The following is a 24388-nucleotide window of genomic DNA, read 5'->3' as shown; positions in this document are numbered from 1 at the left end:
CTGCCATGACCCTGCCGCACACAAGTGTGTGCAGGTGCTGACCGCCGTGTTAGGACCCGGATGTCCGGGAGGACATGTTTGTGTGTGTTTGCTTATGGTGTGGAGGGAGCAGCAGCATCTGAGGAACAGGAGTTTGGGTGGTGAAACCCTAAGCCCCTGATTACAAAGACATCCTGCCAGCAAAGGTGGGGGAGGAGGGCTTGGGAATGTGATATTTGTTTTTTGCAGGCAGCCAAAAATCTGACCTTTTGGTAGGCTTACCTACAAAAAGCAGAAATATCACATATAATCGTTTTTCGTTCTGAATTCCAATCATTTTGTCATATCTCGATCTGCCTTGCATTGACTATGTACAATCATGTCTCATCGGTCGCTAGTTCTTATTGCTCATTATATTTCAAGCTATTCATACATATGTAGCATTTTTATTTAACAATCTATCTTTATTATTTTTTCCACTATCATTCACTATTAATTTCTCTCTTTGCACCTACCATTTACTCATATCTGGGCTTTCTTGATTGCTCTTGATTACTCTTAGTTAAAATGTAATGCATCCTCCATCACTTACTTTCTATATAGTTATTCCTATACGGCTCCTTTTTTTTCAAATGTTAACATTAATTTCTACTTAGTATCTATCCTTTGCTTATTCTTTTTATCAAGCTCATTACTCTGCGTTTGTCTCTGTCAGACTCACTAACCTTGAATCATTGTCTCATTAACTATTTCAAAATCGTTTTCATTATTTAAACTACTTTAATTGGGTTAGATGAATCCCATATATGTCATTATCAATTTGTAATGTTAAATGTTTAAAAATGTATTCTCAATATAAAAGGACTACCAATCATTGTTTTGCCAATGACTGCAGGCATAATCAATACAGGATTAGTCACTTTCTATTTGATTTAGTAAATTAACAAAGTGCATTGGGAATGCTTTGTTAGGGTGATTGTCTATTTTGAAAGTTATCATTACTCTCTAACATACATTTTTACTTTCTTCAATGTGTTCTATGCAAACAATTTCTTTGTTTACTTTCTATTTAACCCAAATCTTTATCCCACTTGCCTTTCCTCCCTCTCTCGCCCTCTATCTTTCTCTCAAGTGACTTCTTGGACTCTTTCGCTGTAATATGGTACCACTATCACTTGAGATGCAATGGGTCCACAGCTTTCTCAGTTACCTAAATGATGTTCTTTTACTCTATTTTTACCTTGCTCTCTCCCTCTCTATCTGACTCTCCTCATCTCTTTCTCTGATCTGTATAATTAGATTTGTGTTTTTGTTTTCTCTATACCATGTACATCTATCTCAAAAGAGGGCATTCACAATTTCTCTACTTTTGTCATGAAAGGATAAAGGCAGTGGATATGGCAATGGAACGTTTGCCAAAATCACTGTGTAGCTAATTGTCAAACATGCACTCAAGAACCAAGATACATGTACACGAGCACCCAGGATGTGCAAGTGTACAATAACCATAGGGATGTGTAGTAGAGAATGACAACATATATATGAAAGGGGGTGTGGGTTAAGCACTTCAAAGCTCCTTCTGATTACAGGGAAAGTCAGCAAGCGCCTTATCCACAGTTGCTATTACGGGTTCTGTCTGTGCTAAGCTCACATAGAGGGCAAGCAATGACAGGATCTGTGAACTTACATCCTTGATTGTATTATGGAAGTTAACTTAATGACAATACTCACACGGACCAGAAACCTCACCTGGAATATCTGTAAAGCCCACAAATTCTGCTAATCAAAGCGGGAGCAGGAAAAGCTGTAACAGCAAAGGGGGAATAACTTAATACATTAGACTTCTGACAAGGGAATAGTATAATAGTGCTTACAGGATAGCGAGGTAACCTAGGCATTCCTACAGGAGCTGGAGACCAGCTTCTCCTACTGAAACCTACCAATCTATGGCTCCATATTTCAATCTGTTATTATTACAAGGCAATATCTGAATTGGGCTAACAGTCATTTATTTACAAGCTTTCGTAGTCTTTACCACTACCTTAGGCAGAGATGAAATGAAGCGTTTAAAAAACATTCCAGCTTAAGTAGTACCTTCTGGAATTCCTTATTTCCACGTCCATGACCTGATTGGTATCTTGCTCAAAGAGGCATGCATTTCAGATATTTAAACCCCAACACATTGCAGTCTTCAAAGTTTGAACGCATACTGTTATGTGGGACAAGGATCAGTGAGACTAAAGGTAAGGGAGAAAAAACGGAGCTACTGGGGGCTACTATGTAGGGTGAACCCAGCTGCAAAGGTCACCTGTTATCCATGACAAAATATTGTCAATAGTGAGAATAAGGGGAGGCCATTGAAGTTAAGTCCCAGGGTCCGCCATGGATTGCTAGTTGGTTGGTCAAGAGATTACTCAATGCTTCATCTGGAAACAGTTTTCCTAATAAGCGACTCCTTTCTGTCTACTCTCCTGAATGATTAACGGATATTGGCTCCCTAGAAACACACTCTGTGCACTGCAACATTCCTCTATTCTGGGCTCGTATGATGACCTTGCTGGTTCACTAGTACTCTTGCCTCCTCCAAACCCCTCTTATCCAGAAGTCACTAATTCTTCTTTCTACCTTCTTCTGTATAACCAACTCCTCCTGTTTTCTTCTCATTTTGTATCTGCCCCCCCTTACTCTATCTGTCCCCCCTCCTTTCTCTTGGCCTCCCTTGCTCTGTTGGCCCTCTCGCCCTTCTATCCTCTCTTGCTCTCCTCTGCTTATTTCTCCTCTCCTCCCTGACCCAAAGTTCCCCAATATAGTAGAACGCAAGGTTGGTGCCTTCCAGACACTCTGGCCTCAGTGTCCTTTCCTTTCGTACCCTCCCCCTATCTCTCGAGCGCTCTCCCGTTCCTCCGTCTCTCCTCCCTACTACCGTGAGACAGTGAAACAAATCTACCTCTGGCCTAGCCCCTAGTGGGCGACCATGTATCAGTTTTAGACGATCTCCTAGGGGGTGTGGCTCACTATGCCCCCCCCTGCTCTTGTATCTCAGAGCCTTTGTGCACTGTTACTCCTAGATTACTTCTATCTTACTCCAATGGACACATTAACATAAGACACAAAGAAAACACATGAATCGATTCAACAATAGAAACACTTTTAGTCATACATAGCAATGCATGATGCAAACACTACTATAATGCAAATCTCGAATTTGCACCTTTTTATGCTTTTGGTGCAAATCTACCAGCAATGCAATAACTATAAGCCTTACAGGTTTCTAATGCAAGCAATCTAATAGCCACACCATTCCTCTCCATTTCACACCATACTTCACACTCTATCTCTAAGACAAACCCTGTCTGATTACCCCATATGTCATGTCAGCCAAAGCTCTGTGTGAGTCTATTCTAATTCCCCATGCACATGTCTTATTCAGCAATACTCCCCTTTTTCTCTTGTTTTGCTCTCTCTCCTCCTCCTGCTGACTCTGCAGCCAGCCAGCCAGTCGGGGCCAGCCCTCTCTCTGCCAGATCCCTGCCAGATCTCATCATCTCTGCTCAGAATGCTTCTCCAATGCTCCCTCGATCTCGGAGTCATCCAAACGTCTCTCCTATGCCACCGCCAAACAACTCATCTCTCTTCCATCTCAGTGTCAGCTCCCTCGATCTCCGAACTACATCTACAACATATAGAATCTCGAACTACCAACTCCCTCTCTCTTCAGAGGGCAGACAAGCAGAGAGCAGCAACTACCTCAAATCTCAGTGTCACCTCTCATTATACTGTTCAATGCCGTATACATATCTGTGGTTACACTTGTTCTCTCGAAGCTAAAATACCTCTTTCTGTCTGTCAGCATTTCTAAATATGCGCAGTGCCTAAATGTCTGTGATGAATGTACTTGTACTTTTTCAATCACTGCGTGTTCTGGTCAACGTGACATTTGCCATCATATCTATGCAACATCTCCTTCTGTCTGCCTGCGGTCCATCTTACCATCTCCTCATATTTCTCCATTCAAATCCCTCTATCCTCCTTGCACGTCTCTGCCTACAAAGCACTCCCTCTCCATGCCGCTGCCTACCCCCACCTTCCTCTGTCTGCGAAGCACCAGCCAGGGCCTGATAAGGCCTTCAATGCCTTCTCCACTCGGACAAGGGTTTTGTTATCTCTGTCTGCCAAGCAACTGTTTAGGCATACTTGTACACTGTAACTCATAACTCTCCACACTCCGCGGCTCTTCTGTGTGTCTCATTCCGTGGAATGGCTTCATGCTTTCTCTATTCTCAATGTAGTGCATAACACATTCATTCATACCAAGCACTATACTCAAAGCTCAATGCATATTCTAAGTGCACACTCGATGCGTGTCTCTCTACATGCAAACATAATACTTAACATATCTCTACAAATATAATGTGTGTCACTACATGGCACTTCAAATATAACGCCTCATTCTATATTCAAATACAAATGGCTACATAAATGTGGATAGTCTAATGATGTACTTCATGTCACTACTAATCGGAACTAATCGGAATGTATGATGGATAACTGGATCCCTAAAGGGGTAATGATTCCATAATCATAACAAACCAGGCTTCGAGGGGATTGGGTCCTCCGACGCATTCCATATCTATGACATGTAATCACCACAGCTGTGCTGCTTCAGAAACGTTTTTCGGCGTCTGCGTTCTGCGTCGATGCGCCGTCGTCGAGGACCTCCTCCGACGTCATACGATGTAAGAAGTAGGACGCACGACGCCCGTAACCTCAGTTCCGTTTTTTCCACTAACGTGTTGCTTCGTGAATCTCGGTTCAACGTCTCGACTCTTTGGAGTTCTGTTCTTCTCGGTTCTTCGAACCTGTTCGTTTTTGTGAAATTCCTTCGTGTGAAGATGTCTTCTACTTCGTCTTCGACCCCGCGTCCGGGCTTCACGAAGTGCGGGGAGTGTGGGTCCAAGATGTCGGTGACGGACTCGCACGACGCCTGCCTCTGGTGCCTCGGGGAGGCCCACAACACGGATGACTGTATCGACTGCCAGTTGCTCACGTCCAAAGCCTTACGCGAACGTAAGAAGTTGTTGTCGGTAGGTCGGGTGTCCAATCCCCGGAAGTCGAAGTCTGCGGGGGTTTCGACAGATGATTTGAGGGGTGACTCTCCATGTCATTGTCAGAAGTCTCGTGGGTCTCCTTCTAGGAGTCGGTCTCGCCACTCCTCAGCCTCTTCGAGGCATTCTCGGAAGCGCCGACACCGGTCGTCTTCCAGGTCCTCTTTGGAGGACTCTGCCCGGCACGTCGCTTACCTCACCAGCCGTGCGACGCCGGAGGAATGGGCTTCCTTCGGGAAGAAAATGCTGCCGATTCTCGAGTCGCAGGGTACTAAGCCGTCCGCGCCCCCGAGTGGGGTCGGTCGTGAGAGGTCGAGAGACACCGCTCGCAAGAGTGGTCGGCACGAGTCTCGGGAGAGGTCCTGTTCGGACAAGGAGACTCGTTCTCGACGTACCCGTTCCAGGTCCCGGTCCTCGACGCGTTCGAGACCGTGTGCACCTGTGAGGTTTCGAGGAAGACATCGACGTCTGAGGCGTCGAGGGCGTCAACAGGCTTTCTCGAGGCTCCGAGGAAGTCGTCGACGCTCAGGTCGTCGAAGGACACGCTCGGGGCTCCGGCTTCGAGGGCTGTGTCGACGCCGCCGATGCTGGCAGCGCTGCATCTGACGTCGACGCAGATTTACTCGACGCTGATCCTCTCGGCGTATTTCAGAGGCGGATGAGGATTCTGATGGCCTGGTTCCTAGTCAGGTTCCAGATAAAATTGTCTCGGGCCATAGTCAGTTTGACGATTTGAGGCAGTCACTGCATGATGCCAGTGGACTGGACACCTCTCCGTAGGTGGAGTTTTGTAGGCCTGAGCCTGGCTCTCATGCCGATTCCTCGTACCGGCGCCTTATGGCTAGGGTTTCTGAGTACTTGGGATGGTCTGCTCCCCCAGGGGAGTTTGTGCAGGATGATCTCACGGACATCCTTGATGTTGGTCCCCCAACTGACCCGGTACTGCCGTTCCATATGGCTTTACAGAGAAGGGTGGCGGCGGCTTGGACTGCTCCAGAGAGTCTGCCGGCAGTGGGCAGGTCCTTGCCACGAAAATACCTCCCAGCCAGTAGCGACCCCTGCTACTTGACCAGGCACCCCACTCCGGAGAGTTTGGTGGTGCAGGCGGCCAGGGCCCCGGCAAAGCAGGCGTCGTACCCTACCATCCCTCCTGATGGGGACGACAAACGTTTTGATGGCTGGGCGAAGAAAGTGTTTTCTTCTGGTGGTATGGCGCTTCAGGCGGCCAACTCCGTTTGTGCCTTGTCTCGTTTCACACACACTCTGTGGAACTGTGTTGCGTTAGCGGCTGAACATATTCCCGAAGGGGACGAACGGGATGGTTTCCTTGCTATGGTCCAGGATGGTAAGGATGCGCTGTGTGAGTCCGTTCAGTCGGGTTTGGACTTGGCTAAATGCGTCAGCAGGTCCATGGCGGCGAGCACCGTGATACGCAGGTTTGCCTGGTTGCAGAAGTCAGGGTTTGCTCCTGATGTGCAGTCCCGGCTCCTCAACATGCCCTTTGACGGTGAGCACCTTTTTGGCAGCAAGGCTGACGAGAGCCTTGAGAGGTTGCAGACCTCAAAAACTGCAGCGAAGTCGTTGGGCGCTGCAGTTCGCCAACCTCTGCCTTTTCGTCCTAGGGGACAGCAATGGAGGGGTGGTTCCTTTCACTATTACTCGTCCTTCAGTAAAGCGAGAGGAGCTGGCAGTCAAAGAGGCCAATGCAGGGGTACCAGAGGTGGACGACAGGGTACCTGTGGTGCCAAGGCCGCTCGGGCAGTTGCCTCTTTGCCCTCAGGTAACGGCGCAGCCGCTACCACTCAGTCATGAGGCCATGCCCCATGGTTCGCCGGTTGGGGGAAGACTGGCGCAGCATCTTGTAGAGTGGTGTGCCATTACTTCAGATGTGTGGGTTCTGGAGATCATAACCCACGGCTACTGTCTTCCCTTTCGGCACAGGCCTCAAGACAATCTACCGGGGAACCTCTCTTTGCAGAGTTCGGATCCGCTCCTTGCGCAGGAAATTCAAGCCCTGCTGGAGAAAGGCACCATAGAACTGGTGCCTGTAGCGGAGAGGAACAAGGGATAGTATTCCCCTTATTTTTTGATTTCGAAGAAAGACGGGGGATTGAGACCCCTCATGGACTTGCGCGGTTTGAACAAACTCCTCAGGAAGGACAAGTTCAAGATGGTTACTCTCTCTCAAGTCCTCCAGGCCCTTCACCTTCAGGACTGGTTGGTGTCACTCGACCTCAAGGATGCTTACTTCCATGTGCCGATCCATCCCAAGCACAAGAAGTACCTGAGGTTCGCGGTTGGCGACTCGCACTTTCAGTTTCGGGTCCTGCCGTTCGGATTGACCTCCGCCCGAGGGTTTTCACCAAGCTCATGGTGGTGGTGGCAGCGGATCTCAGGCAAGGGGGGATTCACGTCTACCCCTACCTGGACGATTTGTTGATCAGGGCGTGCTCTCCCGAGCAAGTCCTGGATCATCTGTCCGTCACCTGCCACTCCCTTCACAGGCTGAGCTTCTCCCTCAATTTAAAGAAGTCCCATTTGACGCCAACACAGCAGCTCCAGTACATTGGAGCAGTGCTCGACACTTACCTGGGGCAGTGTTTTCCTCCCCAGGTGAGGGCTCTTCACATTCAGCAGATGGTGCACAAGTTTCAGCATGCCCAGACGCTCCCAGTGTTCGAGTTGCGGATGAGATCTTTGCAGTGGGCACTCAAGACGCAATGGTCGCAGTCCTCCGGCAGGATGTCGGACCCGGTTCAGGTGCCGCCCTCGGTAGCCCGGGACCTTTTGTGGTGGGCCGTCGAAGGCAACTTGATGAAGGGGGCTCCATTTTGGCTTCCCTGGCCGGAGGTGACGATCGTGACGGATGCTTCCCTCACGGGATGTGGAGCTCATGCCAACGGGCTGACTGTCAGCGGTCGTTGGTCTCCGTCGGAGTCCAGACTCCATATCAATCTGTTGGAGCTGAGGGCCGTCAGGCTAGCCCTGAAGGCTTTTCTGCCGACTGTGCGAGTGTCCTGATCCCGACGGACAACACAGTGGCCATGCACTACCTCAACAAAAAGGGGGGGGGGCAGGGTCACTTCCTCTGTGCAGCAGGCGATGGAGCTCGAGTTCTGGGCCAACCAGCAGGAAGTTTCGATCTCGGCAGTTCATCTGGCCGGAGACGAAAACGTGACGGCGGACACTTTGAGCAGGCAGAGCGCGATCTCTCACGAGTGGGAGTTGGCTCAGGAGATTCTCCAGGAGATCTTTGGCCTATGGGGGACCCCTCAAGTGGATCTCTTCTCCTCCAGTGTCAACCGGAAGTGCGAAAGGTTTTGCTCGCGGAAATTTCCTCCAAAAGGAGCCTTACGAGACGCGTTTGTGGTGGAGTGGTCATTCCCGCTGCTGTACGCGTTTCCTCCAGTCCCTGTCATCCCGCAAGTGCTGCGGAGGTTACGGAAGTTCGGTTCCCGGACGATCCTCATTGCTCCGGCGTGGGCTCAGAGGACGTGGTACCTGGACCTTCTCGACTTGTCCATCTGCCCTCCACGTCGTCTTCCCTACCGAGACGGTCTGCTCTCACGGGAGGGGGGGTCAGGTTCTCCATCCAGAGGTCAGATCCCTCAACCTTCACGCTTGGCTTCTGAAAGGTTGAGGTATAAGGATTGGGACCTCTCTGAAGACGTGATGGAGGTGTTGCTTTCGGCCCGAAGGCCAGCAACAAAGTCTCTGTGCCGTTGGCGTAAGTTCTGCGACTGGTGCAGAGTTCAGAATGTGGATCCTTTTGCATTTGATATCCCCATGGTTCTGTCCTTTTTACTTTCTTTGGCCCACAGGGGCTTTCAAGTGGGTACCATTAAAGGTTACCTGGCGGCGCTGTGCATCTTTAAGCGCTCGTCTGAAGAGTGTTCTTACTTTAAAATCTTCACAGTTTCTGAAAGGGCTCACTAATGTGTTCCCTCCGTCACCTTTCCTGGTGCCCGGTTGGGATTTAAACCTTGTTCTTATGTTTCTTATGGGTGCTCCGTTTGAGCCTTTACATTTTTGCCCTTTGAGGCTGTTAACTCTGAAAACTGTGTTTTTAGTTGTGGTTACTTCTGCTCGCAGAGTGAGTGAGTTACAGGCACTTTCAGTTAAGCCACCCTTCACTGTATTTCACAAGGACAGGGTTGTCCTTAGAGTTCGTCCTTCTTTTCTTCCGAAGGTAGTGACGGAATTTCATTTGGCCCAGAAGGTTGTTCTTCCGGCATTCTATCCTCCTCCGCATCCTGGTAAGGAAGAGGAGAGGCTCTATAGGATTGATCCTAGGAGAGCTTTAAGCTTTTATGTTTCACGCATGTCCCGGGTCAGAGTGGATGATCAACTCTTTATTGGTTACGCTGGAAAGCATTTGGGGCAAGCTGTGACGAAACAGACTTTGTCTCGCTGGATTATTTTCGCCATCTCTGAGTGTTACCGATTGGCGGGTAAGGACCCACCGGCTGGCTTGCGGGCCCATTCTACCAGGGGTATGGCTGCATCTACTGCCCTGCAGAGGGGTGTTCCTATTCGCAACATCTGTGATGCAGCCACCTGGGCTTCTGTACATACATTTGTACGTCACTATTCCCTCGATTCCATCCGAGGACAGGATCTGGCCTTTGGCAAGGCGGTCCTTTGCTCTGCTATTTGATTGGCTATTCTAAATTTTGATTCTAAATTCTTTCCCTCCTCCTTGCTCTGGTACTGCTTTGGGAGTCTGTCATAGATATGGAATACGTCGGAGGACCCAATCCCCTCGAAGAACAAGTTACTTTCTTACCTGGTAACGTTCTTTCGATGGGATGGTCCGACGACGTATTCCATATCGCTCCCGCCCTGCCTTCCCCGCTGCAGAATTTCTTTTGCGATTGCAGCTTGCGTTCCACAAGGCTTTGTGTCTGACTGGCAGTTGACTAATGTCACACGTTCTGGGGGACAAAACTACAACTGAGGCTACGGGCGTCGTGCGTCCTGCTTATCACATCGGATGACGTCGGAGGAGGTCCTCGACGACGGCTCATCGACGCAGACGCCGAAAAAAGTTTCCGAAGCAGCACAGCTGTGGTGATTACATGTCATAGATATGGAATACGTCGTCGGACCATCCCATCGAAAGTACATTACCAGGTAAGAAAGTAACTTGTTCTTCTCCATACAATCAGGTTTTACACGACTCCAGCCATTTTATAGCGCCCCTCTCTCCCTTTTACTACTTCTACCCCTCTGATGTTCTTTTCTCTACTTCCTGCCTTCACCCTCCTTTCCGATCTCCACCACACCAACACGAGTCCCCTCCCTCCACACTACTACACTCCACTCTACACACTACTACTCTCCCCACATTACTCCTCTCCACCCTTCTCACATTCATTTTCTTTACCCTTACCAGTCACCTTCTCATTCACTACCTATTCTCTATTAATTCCACTCGCACGTAAACTGAAACCAAAGTACCACTTTCGCCCACCAAACAGTACCTCATCTTATGCACTCCTCCAACCTCTTCTATACTGAACTTCCTGTTGGATCTCCTTCTCCTCCCTTGACATCCCAAAAAACCCATACCTTCCTGTTTCCTTTCTCCTCTGTTACCCACCCCGTTTTCCCTCTGTTGGATCTCACCAGATTCTACAGGCCAACCACTTCCTTTTCCCGGGGGGAGAGGGGTGGGGGCTTGCAGGGCAGCAAAAGCATTAGTGTTCTGAGCGGCTCCATTCAATGGCGGGCCGCTTTAGTGAGAATCGATGTGTGCCCCACTTCATGTGAGGGATTTCTGTAATGTGTGGTTTGCAGGTTTGACAGTGGGGCCCCTCCATGGCCCCTTTCCAGATAAGTGTGGCGTTCTTGTGTCCAAGCTCATTGCTTGCAAGCTGTATGATGTACTCTGCAGTCTTGCAGTGGGTGACCCTATAGTTGGAGTCCGGGTTGCCTGGAGTGATGGGATGCTGAGTCTTTGTATGGATCATTATGCAGTTTGCAGCTCGCTTGCTCCTGATCGGGCTGCTCGCTTTTCCACCGCTGATTCTTCTGGGAACTGTAGTTTCCTAAGGAAAGAGAAACTACTGACAAGCAGAGTTATGGAGCAAGAAAAGGTGGTACTCGAGGGCCATCCCAACTCCTACATCCTGCCATTAGTGCAGGACTGGCTTTGTTGAAAACCCTAGTAGGCCTCCCACCCCAGTCTGAGAGATGTCCCTATCCCCTCTTGATCGGGTCAGATCACTGACCTTGTGACATGGGCCACCGTCCCCATGTTGTGATTTGTGATGAGTTAATGCCAAGCAGAGAGGGTTGCCTGGGCAACTACAGGGACGCTTCTACATCAGGATTTTGGTGGTAGTTCCTGGCCTTCACGGCGCCACCCCCCGTCTCGCTATGCTTGCTCACACACATTTGGTTAAATATTTATGCCCTGCCACTGGTAGATGTCAACTACTGCCACTGTAGATTGTGTCCTTTTGAAAGAATATTACCAATGTTCAGTAACATTCCTTTTGTGGTTTTTTCATGAGATGCTCAATTGTTGTGGGGTCATATTGCACAGTCGGATTGGGTGAATGTTCACTGTGTTTTTTTGTTTTTTTTTTGTTTTGAAGTTGTCGATTGTGTGCTAACCTGAAAGTCAAACCTGTCACAGGGTAGAATTTACCAAAACTATTTGGAATGTAGTATTACTGGGGCAAAATAACACATTAATGCAATTGAACACACACCTCGAATTGCAGCATGCACAGTGCAGTTAAAGTAGTCTGAGGTAGGTAATGTAGTACAACAAGTTTAGTTTGCCTTTGAAGGAAACCTCTAGGTAACCAATGTGAAAAATCAGAACCTTTTTGTTTGGGTAATTCTGTGGGTCAAACACACTAATGACTTGATTATTGTGATTAATGTAACTACCACATCATTAACCATGTATTTTATGCACTGACTATGTCCTTTAATTTCCTAGACACAACAGAACATTTGATTACATCAAATGACACCTGGATCAGTATGCACAGATTTTCAGTTTGGGTGTCATTCTGTGAAATTTACAATGAATACGTCTACGACTTGCTTGATCTATTTACTTCAACAAAACAGCAAAAGCGACCAGTTTTAAAGGTCTGTGATGACCAAGCTGGAAGCAGTTATTTAAAAGGTAATAATTTGCTGTTTCCCACATTTAGTGCCATTTTCCAATGACCATTCTGTTTGTAAGTAGAACGCATTGTTTAATTTTTTTAGACATAAAGTGGTTTAATATTACAAGCACAGATGAAGCATGTAAAATATTAAAAATAGGCAACAAAAACCGAAGTTTGGCAAGCACAAGGATGAACCAACAATCCAGTAGAAGGTATGTGATGGAAAGCATTTCTTACTTTTTTGCATTCATAATTTCATTCATATGTACTCTTAACAGTACCTGTTTAGTGACATGTACACCATTTATTTGAAATACATGGTCGAAAAGTATTTGTAGTTTTTATTCACTGTCAAATATTGCAACAAATGCTTGATGCCATAGGCCATGCTCAAATTCTTTCCTTATTTTGTATTAAATGTGTGAAATTGTGATGGGTAACTGAATACAAATTTCAATGCCATATGAACACTGATAATGCTCTTTTATGCTCCGAACCTCCATACCCTTCCCATTAGTTTGTCAAAGTAAGGCTCACAGCAAAAAATCCAACACAAAGCAATGTGTTACATGTTGGAAAGGCAGCATACAAATTATCAGCCCATTTATTCTAATGATACAAGAAGCATCCACATTTGCCCCTCGCTATGAAGTGCCCCATGGTCCAGGTAAGCCTGCTGGCTCCTCATGAGTTGTGTCCCCCAATGAACACTCCTCTGGTCCATAACATTAAAACATTTAACAAAGTGCCCATAAGCGTATCGGCATGTAAATGTAAGCATTATAATACTGTTTCAAATGTTCAAGGAAAAGGGCCATAGGGAGTAAAACAAATGTTGGAAGATCCTCGTGTATTGACCAGGTTACATTTTCATTGAGTACAATCATCCTTATTTTGACATAACAGTCGGAAATCGGGAACATTTGCAGTCTTCCAAAACCTAGCAATGCCAATTTCTCTGCTATTGGCTCTTTGGGAAGTAGATAACTTGCATTATTCTTCAGTTGAAAGATTCCCTACACTGTTATACTCAATTGACATACTTTCAGATCTTTCGGTGGCCCAAGACAGTGGCTCATGATGAGCTCTAAAGCGATGGTCATAAAATCTATGCATTTCACACATCCCCAACACATGTCGGGATGCCCCCACACCTCCAGATCCCCCCAGCATAGACCTACTTCCATCTGTACATCATGTCTTGGACCGGTGAGAAACCTGATGGCATTCTCACACCTATTCTCCAGGGATCCTCTGTTCAGGTGGCCAGGGAAGGGCCATCGCTTTTGGGCCCCGACCCTGCGGGTGGACAAGCCATGGAGGATCACCTGAGTAGAGGATCTCTGTGGATAAGGGAGAGAATGCTGGACAGTGAGACATGGTATCCTCTCTGCCCCAGGTTTCCACCACCCTGCTCTCCCTCAGCCTTTACGGGATATATTGTTTCCCTCATCCCTGAGCCAGGTCTCATTGTCCCTTTATCCATGACCCAAGAGGGAGGAGGAAAAGAGTTAATTACCCAAAATTGGGTGAGAAGAAAAACCAAATAAGACCGGCAGGACTTTGATATTGCTATCCGTTCACCTTCTACCAATCTAGACCACAGGGAATACTATAAAGACCCATGCTTGTATAACAGAAAATCGGGTATATGGATTACTCTACCAAAAGGGGAAGACATGCCATTAATTAAAAAGAAGGCGAGAGGATTCCCCTATCGCCCCTGTCGATTCCCTAATATTCCAGTAAATAGATCTATCCTCCAATCCCAATTCTACCCCTTCTTCCCATTTCCAACTAATACTGGGAAGAAGATGAAGCGACCAAGAGCAGTGAGGATTAACTATGAGAAACACTTTGATAAACCGAGAGAAGACTGCTGCCAACTTCTATTAGGTTTTTCCACTAATAGTCTGGCAGTGTCAGGCATAAACAATGACGACTCACACCTGACTCCACTTGACTCTCCTTTCAACTATAAAAGGTGTTGCATCGTACAAGCAGAAGAGTGAGCTGGAGATGCAGTGTGGAGCACAGGAGCGAAGCAGCAGAAGGAAGGAGTTGAGAGAGTGTGAAGTAGAACGGAGTACCGCAATGCTGACACGGTATACCAGAGGGGGCACAGCGTGGCTAGGGAGCCATGTCTCTAAGGAGCCGGAGTGAGGTACTGGACTGCAGGTTGCTGGCCGTGTTCAAGGAATTGTTCATTCCCCTGGGATGTGTGCCGGTGCCTAGGATGTCAGAGGGGTAGGTGGTGAGACCCTGACCTCGACTCAAGCAACTAGAGGAAGACTCCTTGCCAGCATTGTGCTTATCAGTGAGTTTTATGAAGAAACGAAGCGAGAAACTCGGTAGCGTGCGGGTGACTGGAGCAGAATTGAAGCATACTTGCAAGCGCCATGAAAGGAAAGAAACTATAAAGGAAAGCTTATTGCAAGTGATACGTAAGGAAATAAGACAGAAAGGAAAGCTAGAGTCTCAGAGATGAGAAAAAAGGTGAATTGTAAAGCGAAAGAATTGGAGAGGGAGGGAGCAACATGGGGAAAAGAGGGGGAAGGGTAAGAGCGACCCGAAAAGCGGGAATGGGTGCTAGTACAATAAAGAGGAAAGATTGTGCTAGAGGCACAGTAAAGTGAAAAGGAGCAAGAAGTCGTTGCAAGTGTGCACAAGAAAGCGAGAAGAAAGAATGAAAGACGTGGAGCATCATTACCGGCACCCTCGTTTCTGGACTGGCAAACTACGAGTCTGCCTGCTGTGGCCGCTGCGGCCGACAGTCCTGACCCTGCTGGGTGCAGTGGCCACGGTAGGCAGACTCTTGACGGGAGCACCGTTACTAACGGTGCCAGTGCTCCCGTGTCACCACTCCCAGAGTCATGTAAGACTCTATGGGGATGAACAGATATACAAGCGCCTGACTTCCCGGCCGATGGACTCGTAATGAGCCGGTGGCACTGGGAGGTCAGGCGTTGGTAAATTATGCCGAGTCTGGCGGCAAACCGCAGGTAGCACCGGCAGGGTTATCCGCCAGACTCTGAATGAAGCCCATGGAAAGTGTGAAAACGGGTGCAAGAAACCCCAATGAAGGAAAGTTTAACAAAGGAAAGTTAAGAGAATTGTGAAAGTAGAAGAAAAGGAGAGGGTTTATTCATCAGAGTGGTTGCGCTAAGGAGGAACAAAAGAGCCTGGCGTTCTTGAAATTAAATGATATTAAAAGAACTGTGATTGAAGGGCACATCCTGACAAACTGAACTTTTCTTTTGAATCAAAGGAGCCTATGCTTGGGGAAGGGAACCTTGAGAGGCCTATGAGGAACTGTTATATTTTGTTTTGTTTGAAACTTGGGGAAGGGAATCCCAAAGAACCAGAGACATTGAAAATTATTTGGGAATGTTGCAAGAATCTTCTGGAGAAGGTTTAACGAACAACCCTTTTTTTTGGATTGTACTCATTTTTATGACCTTGGCGGAGCTACACCGGGTGAGACGACCATCTGAAACCAGCCTTGGTTTATATTTCTATTTGGAACCACTATCTCTTTTCTTTAAAGAAGACTTTATAGCACGTTTTGTCAGTGAGGGCAAGGATAGGTATAGACACATACAGATTTTTATATTGGACTCTGACATCAACAGCCCTTTAAAAACATCAGTTGAGGGAACAATCACTTTGGTGTTAGGGCCAGTTAGGTATTACACCAACGCTGGAGCTTCATTAAATAAAGGTTTTAAAACTATTTCCTTTTGAGTCTGTGTCTCTTTTGATAACATGCCTGTCTCATAGACCCTATACCATCTGAGAAATATTTTGTAATATTTCTTATGTCATGCGCATAATGAGCAAGAGTGTGTCCTGGACCACAGTTTATTCCACGTATCCACGTCCAGCTCTAAACCCAAGTGCTTGCGCCAAACATTTGCATAGGTTAGACTCCGACCCTCCACAGGTGTATTTAACAAAGAATGCCATTTTTATATATGAGGCTCCTGGTAGCCAGCCAAAAGGAAATTAACTTCTCGAAGACTGTAAGAAGCCTGTTCACAGCCTTCCTTCTTCCTGATGGAATATTCAGTGCTGTAATTCAAAATCTAAAAGTCTTTCTCTCTTGCTGAGACCAGGGCCTCTTTGTGTTGTATAAAGGATTTGAGTTCTGTACCCAAGAACGTATGGGCGGTATATAGCACCTACAAAAGCTAGCTCTCAAAACAATTTCCTTTTTACACTGGCGATAACTGAGTGTTTATTTGGATTGGGGAAAGCTATAATGTTTTCTGCTAACATACCACATTTTCATAGGGGTTCTAATGGCAGGGAGTTCAGCATTTAGTGATTTTATGATCTCTAATGGCAATCCATATTACATGGCAGAGTGCCCTCCCGGTCAATCAGTCTTTTAGAATTTTCCAGTTCATTTTTATGCACGGATTTAGCCATTTGACTATCATCCGCAAAAGAGTTGCATGAAAATATTTGACCAGATCTGGACATGACAGGAGGGAGAAACCTCACCTTTCTCGCTACATTATATGGGTACCCTTCAAGAGGAGGCTCGGGCTTGTAGGGATTGCAATACCTTGTCCAGCATCCGAATTGGCAAGGTTTTTGGAAAGCATATAACAGTCTTGGGAGGTTGTACATTTTGTGCGACGCAATAATTCTCCCAAATCAAGAGTTAGCCAGAAATCCACAGGACCAGAGGCCCTCCCTAATATTGGATTGCAGTGTTGTGGTAGTTAGCCATGCATAGGCCAGAGACCTTATTGGAGATGCCCCACACACGTAACCCTCATCCAAGTATTTCAAGGTGGTAGAGATCTTGAGAGGAGACATTTAACCCTGTTCTTTTGAACTGAGGGCATTGTGATGTTGACTCTTTATTATATATATAAATATATTTTGAAGCCGGAAACTTCTGTAAACTGTTACAGTAATTTCATTAGTGCTTGAATAGAGGTTTTAGGGTGGGATAAAGAAAGGACAATGTCATTGAACAATGCTGCTTTACATGTTCTCCCCACCTTGCCTCTTCATTATATCTCCATTATTTCTAATGGCCTCTGCCAAGGCGTTATCTAGCATAGCAAAATGCAAAGGGAACATCAGGCTCTCCTAATAAGTACCCCTAGTCGGAGAGAACAGTCCAGAAAGAGCTTTTGCTTGCCATGGTGTCCTTTTATATGAACATCACTGCACTCAAACCCTTCCCCATACTATACCAGTCCTCTCCAGGACTGCCATGAGAGTGCTTCACTCAACCCAATCTAATAATGTATCTGCATCTAGTCAGACGAACTGTAGGGATCCCTCATTTATGTGCTATGTCAATCAAATCAATAATTTTCCTGACGTTGTCCACTGCTTTCCTCCCTGGTATAAACACACTTTGATTATCTGCTATTAGCATCAGTAGCACTGCCTACAACCGGTTTGTCAATGTTCTAGTGTGTAGTTTTGCATCAGTGTTGAGCAGTGCTATGTAGGCACATTACAGCATTTTTTGGGAAAGATACAAATTGCTTACACCATAGAGGACGTGACCACTCCTTGTGCCTTTCACGAGACCAACAGTGATGCAAAGATATTTTTTTTAATGTATTATACAATCGAGAGCAGAACTGTTGGGCTGGAAGATTTACTTACCTTGAAGGATCTGATTGCTGTTAAAATTTAAGGGGCAAAAGGGACATGCAGACTCTCTTCTCCTATAGTGAGGGTCCCTGATAGCCCCATATTGAGAGTGCTCCCAAACCCTTAGAAATGTCACCTGGATTGACAGTGGTGTCAGAACAGCAAATACGAAGGTAACTGTACAACTACACAGAGCAAGCTGATATAATGGCTCACATGAGGCAATACAACTTCCTGCCTGGGCTGCCAATCTGGTATTGAACATTGTACAGACCATATTGCACACAGTAGGTTTTGGTGATTGAAGGCATCATTGAAGAACTTGGACCATAGCTATTGCATTGGTTACTTGTGAATTTTTCCCAAATGACCACAACATAGGTGCACATTAAGGAAGCATACTGGTGAGATCGTCCAGTGATATGTCCATCACGTGTCCACCTCTCTATAGTGGTCATGATCCGACACTGTTGCAGTAGGGGCTTGGACACCTGAATAATTTGGGCTCTACTTTCAATGGAAGATGTCATAAGCCACACCAAATCAATGTCTGGTGATATCAAGACCATGCTGGAAGCGAAGCCTAAGCAACCCCAGATAGTGACTGCACAGATTCACTCTCCTTGAGCTGCAGTCGACACCAGTGATATTCCCGCTACTGAACAAGCAACAACCATGTGATGGTGGTAGAATCCAGGCTGGATGACATGGAAACTACTCTCTGTGAACAGGCACACCACCAAGCAGAGCTCCTGAATTGGGTGGTCGGGCTTGAAGAGCAGCTGGAGCTTGTGTGGCTTAAACTAGAAGATCTCAGAAAAAATAACATCCGCATGAGGGAGTCCCATGCCAGATAAAAGATCAAGACCTAGAGGAATATATATAGAGCTTATGCTGCACCCTTATTGGACTTCTGCATCATTCAGAGCTTGTACTGGATAAGATACATAGGGTCTGCTAATCTTTCCAACAAAGATGCAACCTGTTGCCGAAGGGTGCATTCTTTTTTCCAGCAGAAAGAAAAGGTTATGCTGACTGCCAGGAATAAAGGTTCCATCAAATTTCCCGGTTTCAAGATTTATCACCATGCACGCTTGCCAAGAGGCGATAGCTCAACATGGTGACAAAGTGGCTGAGCGATCACAAAGTGTGTTTATAGGTGGGGTTTTCTGTGTAAACCTCTATTTGAATACCAAAACCAACATTAGGTGAATTGGCAAAGAGAGTGAAGCAGCAGTGCAAGCAGAGTGGGGTCTAGATGTCCCTCTGCTGGTAGATCGAACAGATTTAGGGAGGCACAGGAATCTGACGAGGGGGTGAACACCAGATCCCATAGGAAACCAAGATGCAGACAGACTCTCGATTTTTGGCCAGGAAAAAGCCTATGACACATCCTAGAGACAAACATTGAGGGGTCCTGTAGCTCCTAAATATGGTTGCAAATTTGTTTTCGTGTCACATGGTTCATTTCAGTTTTTTTTTAGAAAACATGTTATTAATTTTTATCTTGAATAACATATACATTAACTCGAATGATTGAAAACAGAGGTCGATCTTCTCGTAATCAAAAACATAATACATTCTGCCCATTCCCTCCATCCCGCACCTCCCCCTCATCCATTCCTCTTTAACCATTGTTTCCCCCTGTGATTCCTGTTCTACCATCCTGCGGCCACCCTCCTGTATGTCTACCCATCCAGTCCCCCACATCTGGTAACCTATCCCATCTCCAACCATCTAACGCAACTCTTTTGGAATTTTTGGGGGCACCCCCCCCCCGGTCCCTGTATACCCTCTTTTCTAGTTCTGCACAGCAGTCCATTTCCTCTAGCCACCGCTGGAAGCTAGGAGGCGTGGGGCACCCCATTATTTCGCCAACATCTTCTTGCCCAATGTCAGGGCAGTATTAATTTGTCATTGGCATTTAACAGGATCAACTTAGGCCAGTCCATTATCATTTACCCCACCAGCCCCTCCATCTTACCTCACACCTTGTCACAAAAGGATTTTACTATGGGACACTCTCTTACCAAGTGGTAAAAGAAGCCCACTCTCACCCTGCTTTTGAGGTGCATGGGGTCGGCTGCCTGATCCATCCGGTGCAGGTGGTCCCTACCTTATTACACCCTATGCAACACCTAATATTGAATCTGACTGATTGTAATGCTAGCTTCCCTTGGTGACCCCAAAAGCTCCACCACATCTTCATCTACTGGACCCGTTTCCCTCCCATGAATCCCTCAACTTCGTCAGAGGCTTGGAGGTGAAGCTATGAAGCATCTGGTGTAATCATATGATTCCCTGCTCCTTAATCTCCACCTCCATAAGGTTGGCTCCATTGGTGATCTACCTGGTATGTCCCACTCATCCTGAGACACTGCTTGCTGTAATCAGATATATGTATTTCTGTCACCCTCTCTCAGGTCATATCTATCCTTCAACTGCTAGAATGGGATGAGCTGGTTTAACGTCACAATGTCTCAGAGCCGCAAGATGCCTTTCTCCTGCCACTTCCGTTGTATACCCAATGTTTGTACTTCTGGCAAGCCTGCATTGCCCCATATGGGTACCCCCATGGACACTACCCCATTGACCTGAAAGCGGTAATTTGGGAGTCGAGCACGCTGGCCCCCTGCTCAGCCCTGCTACCATATATAACCACCTGCAAGCCCGGACGAACCCATCTCGTCCAGCTCCTGTGCTATGTGCAGCCCTCTTCCCTCACATGAAAAAACACTCAATAATCCCCAACAACTGGGAGGCCCCATAGTAATGTTGTACTTTCGGAAGCTCAGACCGATCTAGACAGCGTCTTCAATGCCACTCGTGAAGCCTTTCTCCCATATAATCCCCCTCTGTAACTACCCTGTGGTCCTAAAAATCCATTGGGGGGCCCAAAATGGAGCATTTTGCAACACACACAAAAGCCATAGTAACAACATAATTTTGAACAAGTTTGCTTACCCGGCCAAGGATGGCTGCAGTGTTGCCCAATGTTTTGCATCGCTTCTCAGCCGATCCAGCATTGTGTCCAGGGTATTCCTAAAAACTGTGCCCTCTCTATCCCTATCGGGATCCCCAAGTACTTCAAAGATTATTTTTCTACCGCAAGGGGGCACCCCTTTGGTATTGCCACTTCAGTTTCCCTGACGAGCATTAAGATGGATTTCTCCCAATCCCAAGACCACTGACCTCCCCCAAATCCAAAAAGACCGCCATAGCCTGGGGCTCAGTGTGCTTGGGGTCTTTCAAATAAATAAGTACATCTATGTATAATGAAATGCAGTCATCCCCCTCCCCCACCCTCCAGCCTCTCAAACCCTTGCAAATGTGGGTCCGCTCCAACTTGTACCGCTAGAGGCTGCAATGCCAGCAAAAACAATAGCGGGCACCCCTGCTGGAGCCGGAAGCTGGCCGAGGTCCACCCTCACTCCGGCCCCCTATACAACAGTTTCACTCAGCTGATAAACCTAGATCCAAACCCAAATATATCCATTACCACCTGTAGATACTTCCCACTGCACTGAATCGAATGCAGCAAAGACCCATATATTGTTTTGAAATCCGATAAAGACGTAGACTGCTGGTGTTTAGACTGATGTAACCACACCTATTTGTTCTTCCTGATTTCTTGTTAGCTGTGATTTGTTTTTCAACATAACCCATGTCCAGCGGGTTATGCAGGTGTCTGATATTCATCCTGATAACCCTTCCCTTTACAAACCCTCACTGATCTGGATGAATTCATTTGCCCACTAATGGCAGCAGTTTGCTGGCAAACACTTTTGTTACGATCTATGCACCCCAATTAATCAATGATATTGGGCAGTATGCGCTGCATTGGTCCGCTAGTTTCCATTTCTTGTGTACAACCACCACCAGGGCTTGCTGGAGAACCGCTGGCAGTATACTCTCTTCTAAACCTTCCAGAAGTATTGCCCTCATCTCCTCTGCCAGTCCTTGTCCTACTAGCCTCCAAAGCTCCACCAGGAGGCCGTTTGGCCCTGGTACTTTACCTACCTGGAGTTGTGACATAGCCGACTGAATTTCTTCCAGGGTCGGATTGAGATCCAGCCGCCCTGTTCCTGGTTGAACCACAGCAGATCGGTCCCTCCAACATATAGCTATATCCTAGTCCTGTCCCCCATGGCCGGTTCACGGTACACTGCCCGATAGTATTCAGAAAACGCCTCTGTAATCACATCATTCACCCTGGCAAAGTCCCCTCCGGGCAGTTGGATCTCCCTCACTGATCTCCCCTCCTCCTCATCCATCCTATCCAGCCAGGCCAGTCATCGACCGCATTCATCCCCATTGTCAAACACTTTTGCATGTCTGCCCTAATGTGGCGTCCGAGCCTCTTCGTGTGCCACTGTACCATATAGACCCATCACCTTGGCCAGTTCCTTCCTACTCTCAGCTGAATTCAGTCTAATGTGCGTGGCCTCCTCTTCTTCCAATTCCTATGCGATTTGTTCCATTCTCTCCCTGCCCCCTTTGAGATACTGACAAACCAATTGCAACGCCTTCCCGTTTAATACACCCTTGTATGCTTCCCAGAGGGTGATTTCTTATCTACTGTCCCCCCATTGGCCAGAAAGTATGCCTCTGATTCCTCCTTAATGGCTTCTGCTATCTTGATGCCCTTCAGGTAGAATGCGTTGAGCCACCACCGCCCTCTCTTCAATCTCCCTCCCCTCTTGTATATGGACCACCAAAGGAGAATGTTCTGATATTCCCCTCAGGAGAAACGTAGCTGAAATTGTACTGCCCATCATGATTTCGGGAAGAAACATGTAGTCTATCTTTGAGAGAGTGGAATGTGCATTGGGGTAGGACAAGCCCTGCTCGTCCGGGTCTAATTCCCTCCATATATATTTCAGCCCCGTTTTGTTTAAAAAATTTTTTTTAAAACACTCTTTACTGGCATTTTATAGGTAACTGCGCAGCCCTACACATTCCAAAAACAGTTCCAATTACATACAAATAAAGCCCTCCAATGAACACAAGATAACACTCCTGAAACACTTTCCTCCTCCTCCCCCCACTTGCTCTCCAACCCCCGAATTCCCCAACAAATGGTCAGTCTTTATTAAACTTTGGAAAAACCAAGAAAGGTTAGTACTGCTACTGGCCAGGTATATTCCCACTTGTTGTCAATGAATGAAACAACTATATCCTAGTAATAGGAATCCTAGTATTGTTGGTACTGATAGGAAAAACCTCTAAGTTTATGCCCCATGAGAATGTCCAGAAAGGAGAAAGGGGTTAAACAAGAAGAATCACATACAACCATGATTGTGAATAAACGTGGTTTGTATTAACGTTAAAAACATTCAGACATGAACAAGAAAACCTTTATAGACAATTTGCATGTGAAAAACTCAAATAGTCTGAACATAAATCAATAAAGAGATCAAAAATCACAATTTTAATCACAATTTTGCTTCAGTACATAAATCAGTTCAAAGTCCTTGATCATGTAACATGGCATAAATCACTGGTGAAATCATAGGGTCTATGCTACAGTGCAAGGGTGAGTGTAGGATACTACCCATCCCCCGTATTCAATAAAGCATCTCATCTTTCCGATGCCTGAAGCATCTCATATTACAGGTGCCAACGTGACAGGGGGACCGTAGTGAAATTTCTTAGTATCAAATGTAGGCCTGGCAGTAAGTAGTCCATAGACCCCAAAAGTACTTGTTGGTGCAAATGTCCCCCTTGCATAAGGAACACGTTTCGGCGGAGGAAGTATCCGGCTCCAAATGCATCAGCCGGATCAGTAATACATTACATAAACCACCTTCATCAGGGCAAATGGGTGGCCCCACTAAAACCTTGTCATGAATCTTGCTTGTGAGGCAGGCTCCCTGGACAGGTCGAACCGGGCAATCAGCGCTGCTGTGTCACTAAATGTGAGAGGGTTTGGCTGGAACCAGTCTCTGAACTCAAATAGCCAAATGGACGGCTTGCTCTGGGCGGAAAAGGTAAATGACTCCTGGGTGCCAGATGCCAGTCGTGGGGTGCACCGGAATGGAACCAAGCCGTGAGTATTGCCGGAGCAGAGCTCTAGGGCTGAGCGAAGAACTCTTGTACATCCTGGGATATAATTCAAGAAGTACTGTCATCGTGGTGCTGTCCGAGCAGGTGAGTGTGTTCATGAAGCGCACGTCCACTTTGTTGTAACAAATGTCAGTAAGCAAAGTGTTCGAGGGCATCGGGTGCGGATAGAGATCCTTGGTGGTGAATCAAGCGATGTGTAGATCCTCCACGGGAAATATAGTTTGCTGTAGTCAAGAAGAAGACACAGCTGTGGAGTGTACAAGAGGAGTGGCAAGTGCTGGAGAAAATATTCAAACGGCGTGGAAGCCTGATATATTCGGGGTTAATTCACGTTAAACACTGTAACTTCTGTTCAACGTTCATCAAGAGTCAGCAAGGCACTCTTGTGGTATACGCTTAGCAGTTATGGTGCGCGAGCTGTCGGGCACAGCGTGCTGCAATGTGCTTTCTTCAGTGGGCGGTTTGTAGGGATAGGAACTC

General features: G+C 46.7%; 1 protein-coding gene across 1 annotated transcript in view; it reads left to right on the top strand.

Annotated features, from left to right (window-relative positions):
• LOC138497532 (kinesin-like protein KIF20A) overlaps positions 1 to 24388 on the top strand; it is a 1316984-nt gene that overhangs the window by 415374 nt on the left and 877222 nt on the right. The window contains exons 7-8 of the mRNA XM_069621067.1: positions 12040 to 12231; positions 12318 to 12429. Coding sequence (XP_069477168.1) covers positions 12040 to 12231; positions 12318 to 12429 — 304 coding nt within the window. The remainder of the gene's footprint in view (positions 1 to 12039; positions 12232 to 12317; positions 12430 to 24388) is intronic.

Source organism: Ambystoma mexicanum, chromosome 5q (genome assembly GCF_040938575.1).
Source record: "Ambystoma mexicanum isolate Mex_15411 chromosome 5q, UKY_AmexF1_1, whole genome shotgun sequence".
Taxonomy (NCBI): domain Eukaryota; kingdom Metazoa; phylum Chordata; class Amphibia; order Caudata; family Ambystomatidae; genus Ambystoma; species Ambystoma mexicanum.
This window is presented reverse-complemented; position numbering and strand designations above follow the sequence as displayed.